Source organism: Hemicordylus capensis, chromosome 6 (assembly GCF_027244095.1).
Source record: "Hemicordylus capensis ecotype Gifberg chromosome 6, rHemCap1.1.pri, whole genome shotgun sequence".
NCBI classification, from domain to species: domain Eukaryota; kingdom Metazoa; phylum Chordata; class Lepidosauria; order Squamata; family Cordylidae; genus Hemicordylus; species Hemicordylus capensis.
Genome location: NC_069662.1, coordinates 128,482,607 through 128,501,840, shown reverse-complemented (window position 1 = coordinate 128,501,840; position 19,234 = coordinate 128,482,607). Strand labels below are relative to the sequence as shown.

The 19,234-nt window shown below is 45.6% G+C and overlaps 1 protein-coding gene across 4 annotated transcripts in view; it reads left to right on the top strand.

Moving 5' to 3' along the window:
• NXPH1 (neurexophilin 1) overlaps positions 1–19,234 on the top strand; it is a 277,176-nt gene that overhangs the window by 24,940 nt on the left and 233,002 nt on the right. Inside the window, exon 1 of one of the 4 annotated variants that reach the window (XM_053264764.1) lies at positions 4,348–4,394. The exons of 2 other annotated variants lie outside the window; for them this stretch is intronic. In XM_053264764.1, the coding sequence (XP_053120739.1) occupies positions 4,392–4,394 (3 nt within the window). In that variant the 5' untranslated portion in view covers positions 4,348–4,391. Of the gene's footprint in view, positions 1–4,347; positions 4,395–8,343; positions 8,447–19,234 lie in introns of those variants that run through there. One more of the 4 variants, XM_053264762.1, reaches the window with a different exon arrangement.

Genomic DNA, 19,234 nt, shown 5'->3' with positions numbered 1-19,234 from the left:
CTTCTTCCCTTTTATGGCTTCCTTGATAGTACCTGTTATCCATGCTGGCATCCTCCTGGACTTAGTGGTACCTTTCCTCCTTTTGGGTATACAATCTAACTGGGCTTCTAGTATTGTGGTTTTGAGTAAACTCCATGAATTCTGGAGCGAAGTGACTCTCCTGATTTTCCCTTTCAATTTTCTTTTCACCCAACTCCTGATTTTGGAGAAGTTTCCTCTTAAGAAATTAAAAGTGTCTGTGTTAGACTTCCTTGGTGATTCTCTCCCTGCATATATGCTGACTTTGATCGCACTATGGTTACTGTTCCCTAAAGGGTCCATGACACTGAAATCACACACCAGGTCCTGGGTGCCACTCAGTCCAAGGTCACCTTCTCTCTGGTTGGTTCCAAGACCAACTGCTCTAGGGCGCTGTCATTCAGCTTATATAGAAATTTGACCTCTCTGTCATTACCTGACTGTAAATTTACCCAGTCTGTGTGTGGGTAATTGAAGTCACCCAGTGTTACTGCCCTGCCTCTCCTTGACACCTCCCTGATTTCCTTTTGCAGTTCCCGGTCACTGTCAGCGTTTTGATCTGGAGGGCGATATCATGTCCCCAGTAGCACTTTTCCTTTCAGGGCTTGTATTGTCACCTACAGGGTTTCTGTGGAGGACTCAGGTCCTCTTAGGTTTTCTAGCTTGTTAAATTCTATCCCTTCTTTAACATACAGTGCTACTCCACCTCCAAGGTGCCCCTCCTTGTCATTTCTGTAGAGTTTATATCCAGGGATAACAGTGTCCCACTGTTTCTCACTGTTACACCATGTTTCTGTTATGCCCACTACATCTATTTCTTCATTAGCAACCAAGCACTCCAGCTCAACCATCTTGGCTCGGAGGCTTCTGGCATTGGCATACAAGCCCCTATATGCTGAATCTCTTCCCTGGTGTAAGCTGTCTTTCTTTTGGCTCTTTGATCTTTTTGACCAGCTAGCACAGCCTTCTGTCTGCTCTTTATGAGGTTCTGTTCTATCCCTTCTGTTCTGTCTGAATCTCTTACAGCCTTGCACCTTAAGGGATGGCATTTGGCGAACCAGATACTGCCCAGCTCCTGTTGGCTATTCCCAGGCATTATTTTAAAAGCTGCTCTGTGACCTTTTTGATTGTAAGTGCCGGCAGTCTGGTTCCATCTTGGTTCAAGTGCAGTCCGTCCCTTTTGTACAGACCTTGCTTGCCCCAAAATGTATCCCAGTGCCTAACAAATCTAAACCCCTCCTCCTGGCATCAATGTCTCATCCACGCATTGAGATCCCTCAGGTCTGCCTGTCTTGCTGAACCTGTGCATGGAACAGGTAGCATTTCTGAGAATGCTAGCTTGGGGATCCTAGGCTTCCATACACTACCTATCAATCTAAATTTGGCTTCCAGGACCTCCCAAATACATTTCCCCACATTGTTGGTGTTGACGTGCACCACAACAGCTGTCTCCTCCCCAGCACTGCCTAACAGCCTATCTGGATGCCGTGTGATGTCTGCAACCTTTGCACCAGGCAGGCAAGTCAATGTGTGATCAACACATGGGTCACAAACCCATCTCTCTATACCTCTAATGCTTGAATCACCCACTACAAGGAGGCCCCCATCCCCCTGAGGAGTATCCCCTGTGCGAGAGGATATGGGCTCATTATCCACAGAAGGGCTCCCTTCTAAGGGAGCATTTCTCTCTTCCTCAGACTGATGCCCTCCTTCCCTGAGACCTCTGTTCTCCCTGACAGCAGAGGAGCTATCAGCCTTGGAGTGGGATGCCTCTACCACATTCCTGAAGGTCTCTCTGCATGCCTCTCTGTCTCTCTGAGGTTGTTCCAGATCTGCCATCTTGGTCTCAAGGGAACAAACCTGTTCCCTGAGAGCCAGCTGCTCCTTGAATTAATCACACACCCTTGACTTCTGCCCATGGAGCCAATAGTAATGCATGCAACACTCTGTTAAATACACTGGGAAGTGCCCCCTCCCCTGCTGGTTTTTTATTTTCATAACTGGTTTTATTGGCTGTTTACAATATTTAGATATTGTTTATTAGAAAGTTAGGTCTTAGCTGTGTTGGTCAGGTATTTAACTGTTCAAACTTCCTTTCTCAAGAATATGAGGGATGGAGTAGTACTTACTTTCTCTTTCCACTGGGCTCCTTGTGATCAAGGGGACTTGTTTTAGGCTCCCCCGCACACTTCTCCACTAAACTCCATGCAAAACTCCAATGCCCTATTTGATATCCCTGTTCGCTAAGTTTTTGGGCCCTCACCTCTTATGTAGAGGGTAGGCTTCAAACTGAGACACAGGAATGTGGCCCCTCCCACCAGGTGTGACTCACTACAGTCCTAGATGACTTCTCCCTCTGTCCCCCTCCAGGCAGCAAAAAACAACAACAAAATGCCACATAGCCTCCAATCCAAGCCCTGGCAAATGCTAGTCCTGGCAAATGCTAGCCCTTGTAAGGGGAACACACACACACACACACACACACACACACACACACACACACGGACTTTACCTCCTGAATCTGCTTCTGCTCTTCTCAGAGTAGGATTCAAACTGGCAATCAAATCAAATATATACACATTCCTCCCTTGCTTTGAGGGCAGCTCATCTTCAGCAGTCCATTTTGATGTTGTTCTTAGGTCTTCCAGCTTGAACTTAATACATTGATTTAAAACAACGTAATGTTTAAAGCAGAACTGCACAACTTCAGCCTTCCTGCAGATGTTGAACTATAACTCCCATCATTCCCAACTATTGGCCACTGTGGCTAGGATGATGGGAGTTGTAGTCCAAAACCAGCTCGAGGGCCATCATTGTGCAGACCTGGTTTAAAGCAATGTTACAGCATACAAAGTAGAATAATGACATCACAGCCCAGTGATAGGCACCAGGCCATGAAGGATGAAATAGCTCATCACTGTTTACCAGATGACTTTGCAGAACTGTTACATGGCTCAGCGGTTGCAGGACCAATCTAACATGCCGTGTATTGCTCTGATTATTCAGCACTTGATTCACAGTTGTTTGTGTGAATTGACTCCATGGATGAACATTGGGTTTGACATGATATGGAAGGTCTGTCTGTGGTGGTTGATCTGTACTCATTCACACATGCAACTCTACCCTTAATGCTGCAGACATGACAGAAATTTCCAGGCATTCTTTCATCAACCTTTTGTATACAAATTTGCATTCCACTACACCTGATATCTACATGAAATATAAGCAACAAATAAAATAATATGTGTGCCCTATTGTTAATGAGAACAATGCAATCTACAGAGTGAACCAATTAATGTCTATAGATCATACAAACGTAGTCTTTAGGATTTTATGCCCTAAATTAGTTTATATGTTTGGATTTACACCCCATATCGTCCTGAAAGCTTGGGGGCAGCTAAGAATTGATTAATGTATATACAACACACACCATTACAATGCTATTAAAATCCAACTAAATAATAATGTTCATAGTCGTGAAAAAAATACCACCCTCTCTCAGCTTCCAGAGGCCAACTGAAATGGAAAGCTGAGGTGATCTTTCTGAGGGGTGGTGGTGGAGGAATGCTCAAGTGAGTTTTTGTGTACGATAATTGCTGTTCAGCCAATCAGCACAATTCTCTGTGCTCCATTGCTAACTACAGGTGGTATATGGATGGTAATGTAAACAAGTTGCTTCTGGCTGATTTTAAAAATCCTGATAGTCTATGAGAAAGCAGGAAGCTATACTTGAAGATGTACTGAAGGTAAGGTAAAGGTAAGATGCGCCATCAAGTCGATTTTGACTCCTGGCGCCCACAGAGCCCTGTGGTTTTCTTTGGTAGAATACAGGAGGGGTTTACCATTGCTTCCTCCCACACAGTATGAGATGATGCTTTTCAGCTTTTTCCTATATCGCTGCTGCCCAAAATAGTACCAGCTGGGATTCAAACCAGCAACCTTCTGCTTGTTAGTCAAGCATTTCCCCGCTGTGCCACTTAAGTAGGGGAATATTAAACTGATTTTTAAAAAAAGGAAATACTGATTACCACTGCAGCTATCATCACAGATGGTCAGTTTAACATAGCAATCATTAAGCTGAGACAGTATAACCTGCTTTCTAAAGACTGACTGGCATTCTAGCTAACTCCCACTTCCCTGCCTGCTTCCCCCTATCTCCTGGATTAACAGCCGCCTCTGCGACCACAACACTAAGTCCACCTTCATTGCATATGGGCTGGCCTGTGAAGCTTTCCTGGTTGTGGCATGGTATTGTGATGTCATAGCCTCGCGCCTGTCATCAGGCTGTGATGTCATTATTCTGCGCCACAGCTGAGAAAACTTTGCAAGTTGACCCACGTTCAGTGAATGTGGACAGTGTTGCAGCCACGGAGATGGTAGGTAATCCAGGACAGGGAGGGGAGGGGAGGCAGACAGACAGGTGAGCAGAGGAGGGTGACAGATGAGGTGCCCTCAGCGGCCCCTTTCCTTGGGGGAGGGCTGAGGCAGCTCGTGTTCTTAGAATATGCCTGTCCAATTAAAGATACACCCCTGACCAAACTCATTAGCATCCTTTGTGATTCACAGTAGCTGTGAATATAATTATGAATCCATTGAACCTAAAAAGGCTTACAGGGCTTGGAAATGTACAGTTTTAGCAGCAGGGTATACTTAAGGATCCATGGTGGGATATGTAGAATCCAAGGGAAAGAGTTCTGGTATGCAAGGACAAGCATCAGGAATATTAATGGTTTAATTAAATAGATATTCTGTACAGAGAGGCAAGTGCAGACTGCTTTCCGGTGCTCTTGCTGCTGGCTGTTCTGTTAGCCCTGCGTCTACTCCAGGACTGGAATACAAGTAACTAAAGCCCCATTCAAAAACTGGCCTGGATCAAGGATTGGATTCACCCCAAACACCACAGGGTGCGGGACCTGGGGCTAATCACCCAGTGTGGGGCCCCCTTCTAGTTAATTTCAATGTCAGACAAGAGCGGGGCCCAGGCGGTGGCCCTGCTTGTCCTGCCCTAAGAGCCGTGCTTCACAGGCAGATTCCGGGCATGGGAGCTGTTTCCCTGTTGTGTGATCACTCACAGTCGAGGCATGTGTGTGAGACAAACAGCCCTGTGGGTGGGATCAGTCCTGCGTACCTTTGCCACGTGACCAGTACTCTCTTGTGATCCCAGACACACACATTCTGAAGCCCCATTCAGAGTCGATAGGTCTAACATCAGGCTGTCAGACTTAAAGGGATTTGTCTTCAGCTAGGGAAGAAGAATAGATAATTAATGTCACTAGATAAGCTCACAAGACGGCGGAGAGAGGGTTGGAGATGGTCCGGCTTCCTTTCAGACTTGTACTACACATGACCTTGGAAAAGCTTAGCTGTGCCTTGGGGCAAAAAATGATAAAAATATTGTAAAGTGTTCTTTTTTTTTTGGTAGCAGTGTCATCTTTCACCTTTGTGTGGATTTAAAAATGTAAATAAAACCGCAGAAGGTAAATGGTATGCATGAAGGTCATTTCATATCCACCACAAAGATCTAAACCTACCATTTGGTTCAGCAGTGGTTCGGGAGACAATAAGACATTCTGTTAGTTCCTAGTAATCTATTTTTAAGCGTTTTATGGGCCAATATTTATGTGCCTAGTCCCCAGTTTGGGAAATAAGAAATCTGAAATAAACCTTTAAGAACTTCATTGTAGGTATATTTATAGCCTGATTTGCCAGTGCTGAACTTTAAAAAATGCCAGACCTTCCTGGATTACATTTTCTTCATTGCAAAAATGGCAACACAGAATATTTGCAGAGATAGGAGGAGCGGCTTTTGAAAGATGTTGAGCACTCTCCACTAGACTGTGTGTGGGGTGGGGGGGGGGGAAGAAAGAAAAGCCTCAATGTGCTTATCATCCTTTATTCTTTCCTGCACCATCTTTTCAGTAGGCTAGACACTCTAGCTATGCTGTTCTCTTTTACTATGGAGTACAAGTGAAAACAATTCCACAGCTAGTATCCACAGCTTTCTTGACTGGATTGCCCAGAGGCAGGAAAAATAAGCTAGGGCTGTCACACAATTTAAGAAATCCTAGTTGATTAATCAGATTAGTTTTAAATGTTTGAGTATTTGAATAAATCTGCATAGATCTCACATATGTCTAAAACAGTAGTTTTGAAGGAAAAAAAATGCATTTTCATTGGTTGACATCCAGACTAAGGAGACACTGGTGCAGCAGATACACAGCACACATTCTGGGGAGAGTTGTCCATTTGCCTTCCCTCTGAAGTCTCCCACAATATGTCCCTGAGTGTTATGCAGCCCTTGGGGACTTATTTTCAAAAGTCACAGTAGGCTTCAGAGAGGATCTGATCTGTCTCAAAGGTTAGAGAATATGTGTGTTTAAAGGATCAGATATTAGCAATTCAGGCAAGACCACTGAGATTTAAAACTGTGTATTCAATACTGGGAGGGGCAGTGTATTTATTTTAATAGAAAAGTGACTGTGCTCAGTTAAGTGTATTTAAAACATTTTTACTTCTACTTTTAAAAATGTATCACCTGAGAAGTTCTTAAACTGTGTATCACCTGAGAATCAGGACGGTCAACAATTTTATTTAAATGTCCGTCAGAAATTATGGATACAATCAAACCACTTATGCCATTTTGATTTCAAAGGGTGTTACGTAAACATATACATCCCTCCCTTAGAAATTCATTTATTCGTATATTGCCATTTTATTACATGTATATATTACCCCCAACTTCCATCTCTGGGCAATTTACAACAATATAAAACAAATTGAAACAAAAATAAAAATCTAAAAATGATTTTAAACCACAAGTCTATTAAGAAGCTTGAGTGGGGAAAAAAGTGTCTTTAGAGAATTTTTAGAAGTTGTCAGAGATCAAGAAGCTCTTATTTCAGCAGGGAGTACATTCCAGAGTCTCCGGGTGGCAACAGAGAAGGCCTGTCCCTGAGTGAGCTGGTGGCAGCTGCAGACGAACCTCTCCGGATGATCTCAAAGGACGATGGGGTTCATAGTGAAAAAGACATTATCTTAAATACGCAGGGCCTAAGCTGTTTAGGGCTTTATAGGTTATAACCAACACCTTGTATTCTACCCAGAAACCTCTTGGTAGCCAGTGCAGTGCTTCTAATATAGGAGTAATATGGTCTCTTCAAGATGTCCTGGAAACCAGCCTGGCTGTTGCATTCTGTACCATCTGCAGTTTCCAGGCTACAAAGGCAGCCCCACATAGTGTGCATTGCAGTAGTCAAGGTTTGGAGGTTACCAGCATGTGTATTACTATTTTGAGGTCATATTTATCAAGAAACGGATGCAGCTGGCATATCAGCCAAAGCTAGATAGAAAGCACCTCTGGCCATTGCCTCAACCTGAGACACTAGGGAGAGGTTTGGATCCAGAAGTACTCCTAGACGGCATACCTTTTCCTTCTGGGGAAGTGTGACCCCATCCAGGGCACTTTCCAAATTAGACCCTGCAATGGGGTCACGTTGGATCTCGGAAATGTGCTTTCACACTTCCTGAGTTGTGACACCACAGTCCCTATGCAGACAGCAGGGTGCCTTGCCTCGAATTTAATCATTGTGATATAGAGCTAGGACGTTGTATATCCGGCATAAGGAAGTTTCTATTTTTTGTTAGTTGCTGCAAGACTGCTCCCCCTGCTGTTTACGTTTTCAATGTGACTTGCCTGAATGGAGGCATTTTGCTGCTTTTCCAGCAGCTATTCTGGAAAGCCCCCAGAGCCAGTAGATCAAAATTGTTTCCTCCGACCCTGCACAATAAGTACTTCCATCTTATCTGGATTCAGTCTCAGTTTGTTATCTCTCACCCAGCCCATCACTGCCTCTAGGCAGGCATTTAGGGAGGTTATGGCTTCTCCTGATGACGTTGACGCGGAGAAAAAGATTTGGGTGACATCATCATACTGATAACACCCTGCGCCAAATCTCCTGATGATCTCTCCCAGCCAGTGGTGGCCAGTGAGGGTGGCAGCAACTTTAAAAATAAATTACCAGGTGCTCACTGCCTCACCTGCAGGCGCGTAACAATGATAGGGCAAGGGGAGACAGTTGTCTGGGGGCCCCACTGCCTGGAGGGGCACCCCAGGGGCACCTCATGTGACTCCCCATTGCCCCCTGCCCAGCCCCATAGCCTCTCAGCCACTTGCCCTCTTCGCTGTCTCTCCTGCTTGTTCTGCTGGCCTGCAATCGAAGCAGCAGGCAAGCGGCAAAGAGCTCCTTTTCTCCCGCCTCTCAGCTGATTGGCGGGTGGGCGGGGCTTCCACGGAGGCCTCCGTGTAGGCCGCAGTGAAGCCTGAACTCGAGTAGGGCCCAAGCAAGCCAGGAAGGAGGAGGCAGCCAGAGTGTTCTCTGCAGCAGAAGACCCCTTGCGGCCCTGCTTAACCCAGACCAGCATTTGCCAGGTAGAGTGTGAACTCCTTTTTGTGGTTACCTTTCCCGCCCCCCCCCCCCCATATATAGGGATCTGCTTGCCATAGGGCTTGGATATGGGGGGGGGAGGGACCGAGAAGTCTCTGGATATTTATTTTGAAACAGCTTGGAAAATTTGCTGACTTAAAAAAAACTATCTAAAAAGTCCTATAAGTGGCTTGTTTCATGGCAGAAAATTGCAAAAACTTCTGGAACAGTATTTTATTAATTTTATTTATTCATTCATTCATTTATAAATGCACTTATGTTCAAGTTGTTTTGCAACCCAGAAGGTCTGAGTGAGAACTGTGAAGCATGTGTGGTGCTTTTATTTTATTTTTCTTGTGTGTGAACTGCTCCCCAATAACTTGCAGGGACTTCAGGGTAAATCTGGCCCACCTGTGAATGCAGCACCTCCATTCCAGAGGAGATGTGTGTTCAAGGGCTTTAAAAGCCTCCTGTGAAAAACCTCCTGCAATCAAACTTGACTGAATTTGTTCAGAATTCTGAGAAAACAAACATAGGTTCACCCTGCATGGTTGAAAGTCTCCTTTGCTAATCTGCAGCGAGGGGCCCATTTTAATAATTCATCTTTCTAGTGTGTTCTAGGCATTAAAAGTAATACAAATGTATAGTACTCAATGTATATCACTATATATTGTGACGTGTGTGTGTGTATTCAGTGAAATGTATTTGCAGGCAGCATACTTATTTTGGAATACCAGACTTAAATCCTTGGGGGCCTGGGGTGTGCAGAGGCCCTGGACTTTGAGTGGGGGGGGGGCCATTTTAAAATCTTGTCTCTGGGCCCACTCCAACCTTGCTATGCCCCTGCTCACCTGCAAACTGTCTCAAGCTGTAGCGTTTTGCCTAGTATCCCATGCGGGGCAGTGGTGCTCCGTTTGGCATCCTGCATGGGATAGCAGCATGGTCCTGGCCTCTGTGGCTGTGCAGAGACCATTTGCCTGGCCAGCATGGTGTTGCCCGTCAGATCTGTCAGATTTGAATTGAGTCTTCCTCCACTTGTGCTCCAGTTGTTTACGTTGCTGCTTCAGCTCCCATAGTTCTTCCATATACCAAGGGGCCAATTTTAAAGTGGATCGGAGAAGACTCTTAGGAGTGATCATGTCTACTGTCCTGGTGTGTTTGCTATTCCAGTTCCCCACCAGGGCATCAACAGGTCCATGGTAGAGCCAACACTAAATCCTTCCAAGGCTTCTTGGAATCCTATTGGATCCAATACCCTTCTTGGGCAGACCACCTTAATAGGCCCCTCACCCCTGTGGAGGTGGGACGTGATTGTGAGTCCAACCTTGACCAGATGGTGGTCCACTCATAACAATGGGGAAATTTCAGGAGTCTCCAGCCATGGAACACCACCATGATCAGAATAAAAGACCAGATCAAGTGTGCAATTCATGCAATTCAGACGTTCTTGACTGGATTGTATCAACACATTTTTAGCTAAAAACCTGGATTTTTATTGCACACACAGAGGCTGATAGGAAGCCCACAGATGTTAATGGTAATGTTTGGTGCCTCTTGCAAAACATTTACACATCAGAGAGATATTTTGGTATAGCTTTTTATTTCTGACATGGCACAGTTTAGACCAGGGGCTCACTTTTCATGTGCGGGCACTTTAAAGTAATGTTTCCCTATGTAAAACTTGAGTTGAGAGGATCCAGGCATGAGGACTGTTCCTCCTCTATTAAGATATTTGAATCAACCTTTAGTTTAGGCTCTCAGATGATCATTCGGGTAAATGAAGAGATTATACATCAAACTGAAGATCAGTCAATACGAAACAAAGGCTGTAATGGCAGTAGGAAGAAAGCGTTCATATACAAATAGAAATATTTCACCCACTGAGAACAATTAACAGTAGGCAAGTCAAAAAATGGAATTTTTAACTGGTGCTGGAAGAACCCACAAGAGACTGAAACAGCGTGGGGCAGAAATACCATGAAAAAGAACATTGATTCCTTGCTAATGATTTTTTTAAAAATATGGATTTTACTCTCTTCTTTTTTATTCCATTTCTCATTGATGTTTTCAACTTACCGTTTTGTGATTTTGCAACTAATTCTTCCAGCATCAAGCATCTTATTGCAAATTATGCTTTCATTGGAAGGAGTAGACTAGTATGAAAAGACTGAGGCATTTGCTGTTTTAAGAAAATATGACTAGATTAGTAATATTAATATGGGATTCAGATATTCTCATCTCCTTCTTCTCAGTTATAAACAAGGCAAGACTTGTAGGGTGTCTCTTGACTGTGCTTTCTCTCACCTCTCCCGAAAAGTGGGCCAGAATTATCTTCTGAAATCTTTACTCAACTCCTTCATCTCTCCTAACAGCTGAAATCCTGAAGTGCGGCAATTAGGAGGGTCCATTGTGCTGATGCAAAGAAATCCTGGCTGGGATTTACTCTTAATTAATAAACTCTGCAAAGGGGTCAGAAAGAAACAGGATTCATTTTTATTCAGTGAGGCTTAAACCGTAAGCCAAGGAAGCCAAAAATGAAACACCTCAAGAAACTATAGCAATGTGTGAGGATAGTTTCCACACACACCTTGACGGATCATAGTAGCCAAATGGTAGAGTTGTGCTGCCGAGTCAGTGTCTACTCCTGGCGACCACAGAGCCTAGTGGTTGTCTTTGGCAGAATACAAGAGAGGTTTACCATTACCATCTCCCGTGCAGTATTAGATGATGCCTTTCAGCATCTTCCCATATCGCTGCTGCCCGATATAGGTGTTTCCCATAGTCTGGTAGGGAAGTCTTAAATCTGAGGACTACAGCTACTTTCAGTCCACACAAAATCAATGCGAAAATAAGCTAGTTTAGTGAACCCAAAGTTTTAGTTGTTTTTTCTAAAAAAGGTTATGACTTGTCACACACCAAGGCTAGTCTCATGATTCTAATTAGACTAGGAGGTGTGTCCTATCCAAGTTCAGGAGCAGTGCACGGTCCCGTTTTCCAAAAAAGGAAGTTAGGAGGGGAGGAAGTGATCCTCTGCTAAGCAGCGGCACCTGGGTCAAAAGGCTTTTCGTCCAGTGATCCTGGTGAACGCTTTAACCAGGATTGCTGTGACTGTGTGGACACAGCCCTTGAAAGCATTTGCTTCTTAGTAACCACAGAAGAACACTGGATCAAGCCAGAGCACCCCATGTGATTAAGAAATGCTCTGAAGCAAATGCCTTCATCCCTCTCAAAACCATCACAGAGCTGTTCTGTGTTCTTCTAAAGGTTTGCTAACTTCTGATCTTTGTGAGATCTGGACATGATCCTACTCACAGGATGGGGTCTGGACTGAAAGGTACATCATGGCTTGATTCGCCAGACCCTCCAGCCATGTGGCCAGCCACTTATTTTCTGTCCAAGCAATGTGCTTTGCAGGTGGAGAATCAAGGGTGCTTATAATGAAGGGCCATTACAAGCCCTTCATTCCATCAGGAGCACAGTGCCGCTGCAAGACCCTAAAACGCCAGCATGCGGAATTGTTGCAATCTGTGCTCCTGACAGAGCACTCAGGCTGTGGCCAAAGTGGCCTTGAATCCTGGCTGATGAAAAGCAACAATCCAGACAGAAAATAAGCATCTGGTTGTGCTTCTAAGGGGCGGTGAAAATCATCTGTAAAAGCAATTGTGGATTCTTACAGTATGGCTAGACAGCAAGTTTTGTTTTGTTACAGTTTGGGTAGACAGCAAGGCTTCCGGTTTTGTTTTTCCAAAAGCAAGCTGGGTGGGAAGGTTGAGACAGTCACTCTGAGGGTCCCATCCATGTTGCCTGTGTGTGTGTGTGTGTGTGTGTGTGTGTGACTTGTAGAGGATGTTGTGAATCAAGGAGGAGGAAACAGATAGTACAGCTGTGACAATTTGTGTGTGTGTGGGGGGGAAGCATGTTGATTCAAAGGTGATGCAATTCTATCCCTTCTTCAGCACACTCAGTGAATGAATAATTACTTGGCTTGCTTCCTTGCTTCCCCTTCTCTTCGCCTCTTTTCATATCGTGTTCGACTTAACCTTGCTTGTTTTACGTTCTCTCTCCTATCTAGTTCCCCCATGTCCTGGTTATTTTCTAGGGCTTTTTGCTTTCCACTGTTGCCAGGCCTCCTTTGCCTGCTCAACCACTGTCTTTGTCCAATTTGGAAGCTTCTAAACATACAGAAAGCCTGCCTCCATCCATGGTCACACTGAGAAAAAGAAAAAGAAATGACTGATTGATTAAGGCTAGTTTGGAAATGTGCAAAAATGGGTCATTATTATTCCTTTGCAGCAAGGGTTCTGCATTTATCAGCAAACAGGCATCTCTGGCATGTAATGAATAGGGTTAGACCAGTGGTGTACATAGGAACATAGGAAGCTGCCATATACTGAGTCAGACCATTGGTCTATCTAGCTCAGTATTGTCTTCACAGACTGGCAGCGGGTTCTCCAAGGTTACAGGCAGGAATCTCTCTCAGCGAGAACACCCGGACTACTTGAGAGATTTGTTATTCACACTTTAAAAATGGAAGGTTGAACCAGATCTATTTAAAGGATCCTCCTCAGTTAAGCAGCTAAGGAAAACAATTTATGGAGAGATTCTAGAAGTGGGTTTCTTAAAACCTGATTTAGAATGTAAACGCTACAAACACTGCACTTCACAGTACTTGTTGCAACCCGTTCACCCTATCACTCTCTTTAAGGAGAAAAAAGTTCCTTTCCATTTATGGGAAACAAGGTGGCGCTTATACCATCAAGTACTACCACTTAATGCGGCTAAGCCATGGCTCCCAGAGAACCAGCAAGAGTGCCCTAAAATCACCTGCAAACAGAAAGCTAGTGAGCTAGGTAAAACATTCAGGAAAACCCACTCACATTTCTTAAAAGAGTGTGTGGTAGCCAAAAGAGTGTGGCAGGGAGTAAGCAAGCTGTTAGAGTGGCCTGATTTGGAAAAACAGACTTGGGAAGAACTAACATCGGGTTTGAGCGATAGAACCTCTTTTCGAGGTCCCAGAAAGAAACCTTCAAGGAAACGGGACGGAACGGGTGCCCTCATACTAGGGAATTGGAACATTCCCCTTCTCGTAATCAGGTTAGTAAACCTGTATGTCATTTATGCAATGCTCCTGCATAGGAATAGGGAGGGAAGACGCGACCAAGAGGTTCACGCAGATGAGACAGTAAATCTCTTCTGGAAAAGTTGGTCTGGTTATGTGCAAAAAGACAAGAGTATCTCTTCTAAACAGCAATGGGACAAATTGTGGAAATGGACGTTGGACGTAAACCCCCCCCATTACCTGATGTGCCTTGAAATCCCCCACCCCCGAGTTACAGTACTACCTGCATATACTTCATCACCTTGTGGGTTTCCAAATCATTGTGTGTAAATCTTTGTAGATATATCATGTACAAACAAACACTTTGTATATAATTGTGCTTTGGCAACGTACTGTATGCTTTGGTAGTTTGTTGGTTCAATTAAAAAAAATCTTGTCCTATCTTGGAGATGCCAGGGAGGGAACTTGAATCCTTCTGCTCTTCCCAGAGCGGCTCCATCTTCTGAGGGGAATATCTTACAGTGCTCATACGTCTAGTCTCCCATTCATATGCAACCAGGGTGGGCCCTGCTTAGCTAAAGGGACAAGTCATGCTTGCTACCACAAGACCTGCTCTCTTCCAGCAAGGCTGGAGGCAGCCCAGGAGCAAAACTGGAAGTATGGCCCCTGAACTGCCTCCGACCTTGCTACAACCCTGTTTGCCACTCGCTGCTCATTGCCTGCCTGCCTGGCCAGTGGCCACACTTACCCCAACTGCCAGCAAGACCAGGTCTGCTTAAAGGGGCTGCCTGTTTTCTCTGCGATTGGGGCTGTGCCAGCGTGGAGTTGGGGCAAGTGCCGCCTGGTGGTGGTGGTGCTGTGGCAATGGGGGCCCACTAATCAGGGGGTGAGGACCCTAGGTGGGCGGAGGAGGTGGGAGGTGTGGTGACCCCAAGGAACCCGTGGGCACCTGCAATCCGGATACACTGTACACCCTCATTCAGTGGTGGCTATGTCTCTGAGTCATAACATTGGCGACATTTGGGGGTGGGGCTAGTGGGTCTGCACTAGACTGACAAATTGTTACATGAGAGAATAAAGTATTACATCCAAGCGACTTGTTGGGTGTAAACACACGTTTGGGAACCCTGGTTGTCCCTTTTCTGCTGCAAGGCATTGAGAGAACATGAGTGACCTGCAGAGAAGGGGCAGCTGCATTCCCTTCCCCTGCCTCCTGCATTCCCTCTGAAAATCCCTTCAACCCCAGCCACTTTCCCCCGAAAATGGGGTTTTCGGATAACATAACTTATAATAACTATACTAAGCTTCTCTCCATTTAATTACAGTCTCAGTCCATAATGTGTATAATATATAGAGAAATACACGGAGAAAAGGGTGTGTGTGTGAAATTTTTACAAGTAATATCGGGCAGCGGCGATATAGAAAGGTGCTGGAGGCGGATGCTCACTTCAGTGACAATGGCAAAGGCATCATCTCATACTGTGTGGGGGAAGGCAATGGTAAACCACTCCTGTATTCTACCAAGAAAACCACATGGCTCTGTAGTCGCCACGAGTCGACACCGTCTCGACACCGACTCGACGGCACAGTCTTTCTTTTTAAATATCTGCTTCACAGAGCCGCTTCTTTCTTTGCCCCTCAGCCATGTGCAGTCTCATTGGATTTCTCTTCAGCCAAGCAGATACATCTTTTTCTACTCTGACTGCCCCTTCCTCTCCCCAAACAAAGGGGCTCAGATAAGCTCTGAATGATTGGATAATCATACCAGTCAGTGATCTACCTGCCCCTCCATCTCAGTGTACTATGCGCAGTAGAATATACGTGCCAACCGTTCCTAACCCGGCCAGCAAGAAAACAGTTTCACCACGGCAAGTCATTGGATTGGTATGAACTAGTCCTTGTCCAGGCTACTCAGGGGCAAAGAATGAAAGAAAGGGGGAAAGGAAACAAGTCCAAGTTTGGGGGTATGTGTAACAAATGGAAACAATGAATTTCCTCTCAAGGTTAGCACTGCATGCAATACACAGGGTTTGTTATAACTGGAAAATTATAGCATTTGCCACAGCAAAAGAGGGAAAGCAGCTCTGTGTGTGTGCGTCCGTGCATGTGTGTGTGTGTGTGTGTGCGCAGAAGTGCAGGGAAAATGGATGGGACCAGGAAGAGTTAAGCAGCCTCCTACCTGCTGCTTCTCTTCTGCAAATTGTGCTCTCTTCATTGACTGCATTCATTCATCCAACCCTAGCACAGCATCCCTCCAGTGGCTGTTGTTGGTGTCTTTCTTCTGTTTCTTTTTTAGACTGTGAGCCCTTCGGAGACAGGCAGCCATTTAATTAATTAATGAATATCTGTATGTAAACTGCTTTGGGAACTGTGGTTGAAAAGTGGTATATAAATACTCGACGTATTCGTATTCGTACATTGTAGTCAGTGGCATAGCTACTATTGGACAAGGGCGGTGGGGGGCAACGTCCCTGGACAGTCCCGGAACTGCTTTTCCCCTGTCCCAGCACCTTTCCCCCCATCCCCAGGGCACAACTTGTCCTCCTCCTGCACCTAGCTGGCAAACAAAGCACTCCCTGCCTGCGAGCTCAAGGCATGGCCCTTCTCCCACTTCTCTGCAGCTGGAGAAGGAAGCACCAGCTGGATATTCTCTCTCTCTCTCTCTCTCTCTCTCTCTCTCTCTCTCTCTCTCTCTCTCTCAGAGCTAGGTACAGGAAAAAAAAGCACCCAGGCAGCCCTTTGTTCAGGGGAAGAGTGGGTGAGGGGCTACGTGGTACCCTTTCCAGGCGCTGGCCATGCCCGCCAGCCCACCCCCCACCCCCGTGCCTGATGTGGATGCAGAGGGTGTGTGGCCAGTGTATGCAGTGATGGGGAAAGGGGTCTCTGGCAGGCTGCCAGCAAGCTCCCTCTCTCTGCAATGGGGGAGAGACTCTGTAGGCCATTGAAAGTGTGGCTCAGCCTTCCAAAAAAAAAGCCATAAGGTGACACCCCTTATTGGGCAGTCTCCATTTCAGTGTTATCCACATCCTCTGTTCCTTAGGTGAGTGACTTGTGTAAGGGTTTGCATCCCCCCCCGTCCCGCAATTTCTGAAAGTGGACATGGCTGGCAAAGCTACAGAAAGAGTTACAAAATGCAGAGTCCCAAGGGAGTGCTTTATCTGACTACCAAGCTGCCTGTTCGCTGTAGAGAGAGAAGCTTTTCTTCTTATGCAAACAGTTTAAACAATTTTGTAAGCCTTTGTAAGCCTCTCTGTGCAGAAAGGAGAGGATTGCAAGGCGAGAGCCTTGATTTCGGTCGCTTGCAAAACCTACATATTGCTCACATTCACAAGGCTGTGAATAGGAAATCAGGAGGAAATTACACATGTCTTATCAACATTTGCCGTGGGCTTCTGGCTGCCAGATGGATTGGGGAGGATCTCTGGGTTTGGATTCTCACTGCAAGCTGAAGATTTTGTAAGACTGATGCTGTATCTGTATTATGCTGAAAACCATGCTTACTCAGAAAAATCGAAATTCTACATCAAGAAAAGCCAGACTCTATGACATGATTAAACTGTGCACATTAAAAAGATACCTTCATAAATTTGCATATCCGACATTTGCATATCCTTTATACATTTGCATATCCTGTGTGCGGCTTTGGCTAGCCAGAAGAGGGGCTAGCAAGGATGTAGAGCCCTGAGGTTTAACCCCTTGGCTACCGGAAGTCTTGCTTGGACTCCCCCCCGCCTTTTTTTTTTTTTGAGATTTACCAGGCACTACCCACATTTTCAAGCTGTAACTTATATTACACAGGCACTTAGGAAGATAGGAAGTTGCTTTACACTGAATCAGACCATTGGTCCATCTAGCTTAGTATTATCCACTCTGACTGGCAGTGGCTTCTCCAAAGTTGCAGGCAGGAGTCTCTCTCTCTCAGCCCTATCTTGGAGATGCCAGGGAGGGAACCTGGGACCTCCTGCATGCCAGCAGATGCTTGACCAATTTGCTATGGCCTCATCCTCTAAGGGGAGTCTCTTATAGCAGACCATGCACACATGTAGTGTGTTTGCGCTCAAGAGTCACCTGGAAATGGATGCTGATTCCTGGATACTGCAAGTCAATCCTGGTGGGCTGGCAACCCTTCCCATTCCTCAGGCCTGGACTGGGCAACTGAGACCTCTATAGGCCAGAGTCTAAGTGCTAAAACATTACCATATTGACAGCAGATCATCTATCTTGACTTGGGTTATTGTTGACCGAGACCTTGACTTGATGCACGTGAAAGCCCCTCCCCCTCAAAAGTGAATATCCTGTAGTAACATCATAGGAACATAGGAAGCTGCCATATACTGAGTCAGACCATTGGTCTATCTAGCTCAGTATTGTCTGCACAGACTGGCAGTGGCTTCTCCAAGGTTGCAGGCAGGAATTTCTCTCAGTCCTATCTTGGAGAAGCCAGGGAGGGAACTTGAAACCTAGATGCTCTTCTCAGAGCAGTTCCATCCCCTGAGGGGAATATCTTACAGTGCTCACACATCAAGTCTCCCATTCATATGCAACCAGGGCAGACCCTGCTTAGCTAAGGGGACAAGTCATGCTTGCTACCACAAGACCAGCTCTCCTCTCTATCAAGAAGTAAATATGGAAAACATCATTATACAACCACTGTAAAGTCTTCTATTTCCCTGAGTTAGTTTTATCAGACTGTTTCTGGATCATAGGGAGCAGGAGGCCAGTTCAGCTTTGGGTGTGGCCGAATCGGATCTGGTTCAGTTCAGTCATCGATCCAGGCCAAGCAGGCTTTCAGGCCGACTCGGTGGGGGAGGGGTATACTTGTAAAGGGGAATTCCTGCAAGGGAAGCAGACATGCACATCCTTAGGGAGGGGTCATCATAGCTCAGAGACAGAGCACGTGCCTCGCATGCATGAAAGTCCAGGTGCGTTCCCTAGCATCTCCAGTGAAAAGGATCAGAAGTAGCAAGACTGTGGATCTGAGCCTTAGAGAGCTGCTGCCAGTTGGAGTTGACAATGGAGGTGAACCAATGGTCTGACTCAGTATAAAGCATGTTCATGTTCCCTAAGGGTACACTTGCCTAGCTTTTCATGATCCCTACTGCACACACTGAGGTTATCTGAAGAGGTCTGCGTGCAGTTGCTGCCGGCTCGTCTGGTGGTGACTGGGGGTCAGGCCTTAACTGTAGCTGCTCCTGAGCTTTGGAATGTGCTCCCTGTCAAGATATGAGATCTGCAATCTTTGGTAGTCTTTAAGAAGGCCCTGAAAACACATTTCTTCTGTCAGGCTTAAAGGTTATTACTTGGTTTAATCTGGTTTGAACTGGTTAAATTTGGTTTTCATTGTTTTCATCTTTTTGTAAACCGCCTTGTGATATAATAGGGCTATTCTCATGCTTGGCATTCGGGTCCGAGAAGCCACCTACGCTCTTTCGAGAGCTGTGCATGCTCCCAATTGGCCATGGTGAGGATTCTAGGAGGGGGAAATGCTCCTTTGCGAGCTGGGCACAGTGGCAGCATGTGTGGGGAGTGCTTTCCCTCCACCTCACTCTGCAGCTGGGTACAAGTTCTGGTTCATCACTGCCACCCACTTCCATACCCAGGAAGTTTTTCACACCTGACTTTTAGTTCGCATCTCCTCTGGAACAGAGATGTGTATCCATGTATTGGCCAAATTTACTCTGAAGTCCCTGTGAGCTATCAGGGAGCACTTCACACACAATTCGGGTTTTCCATT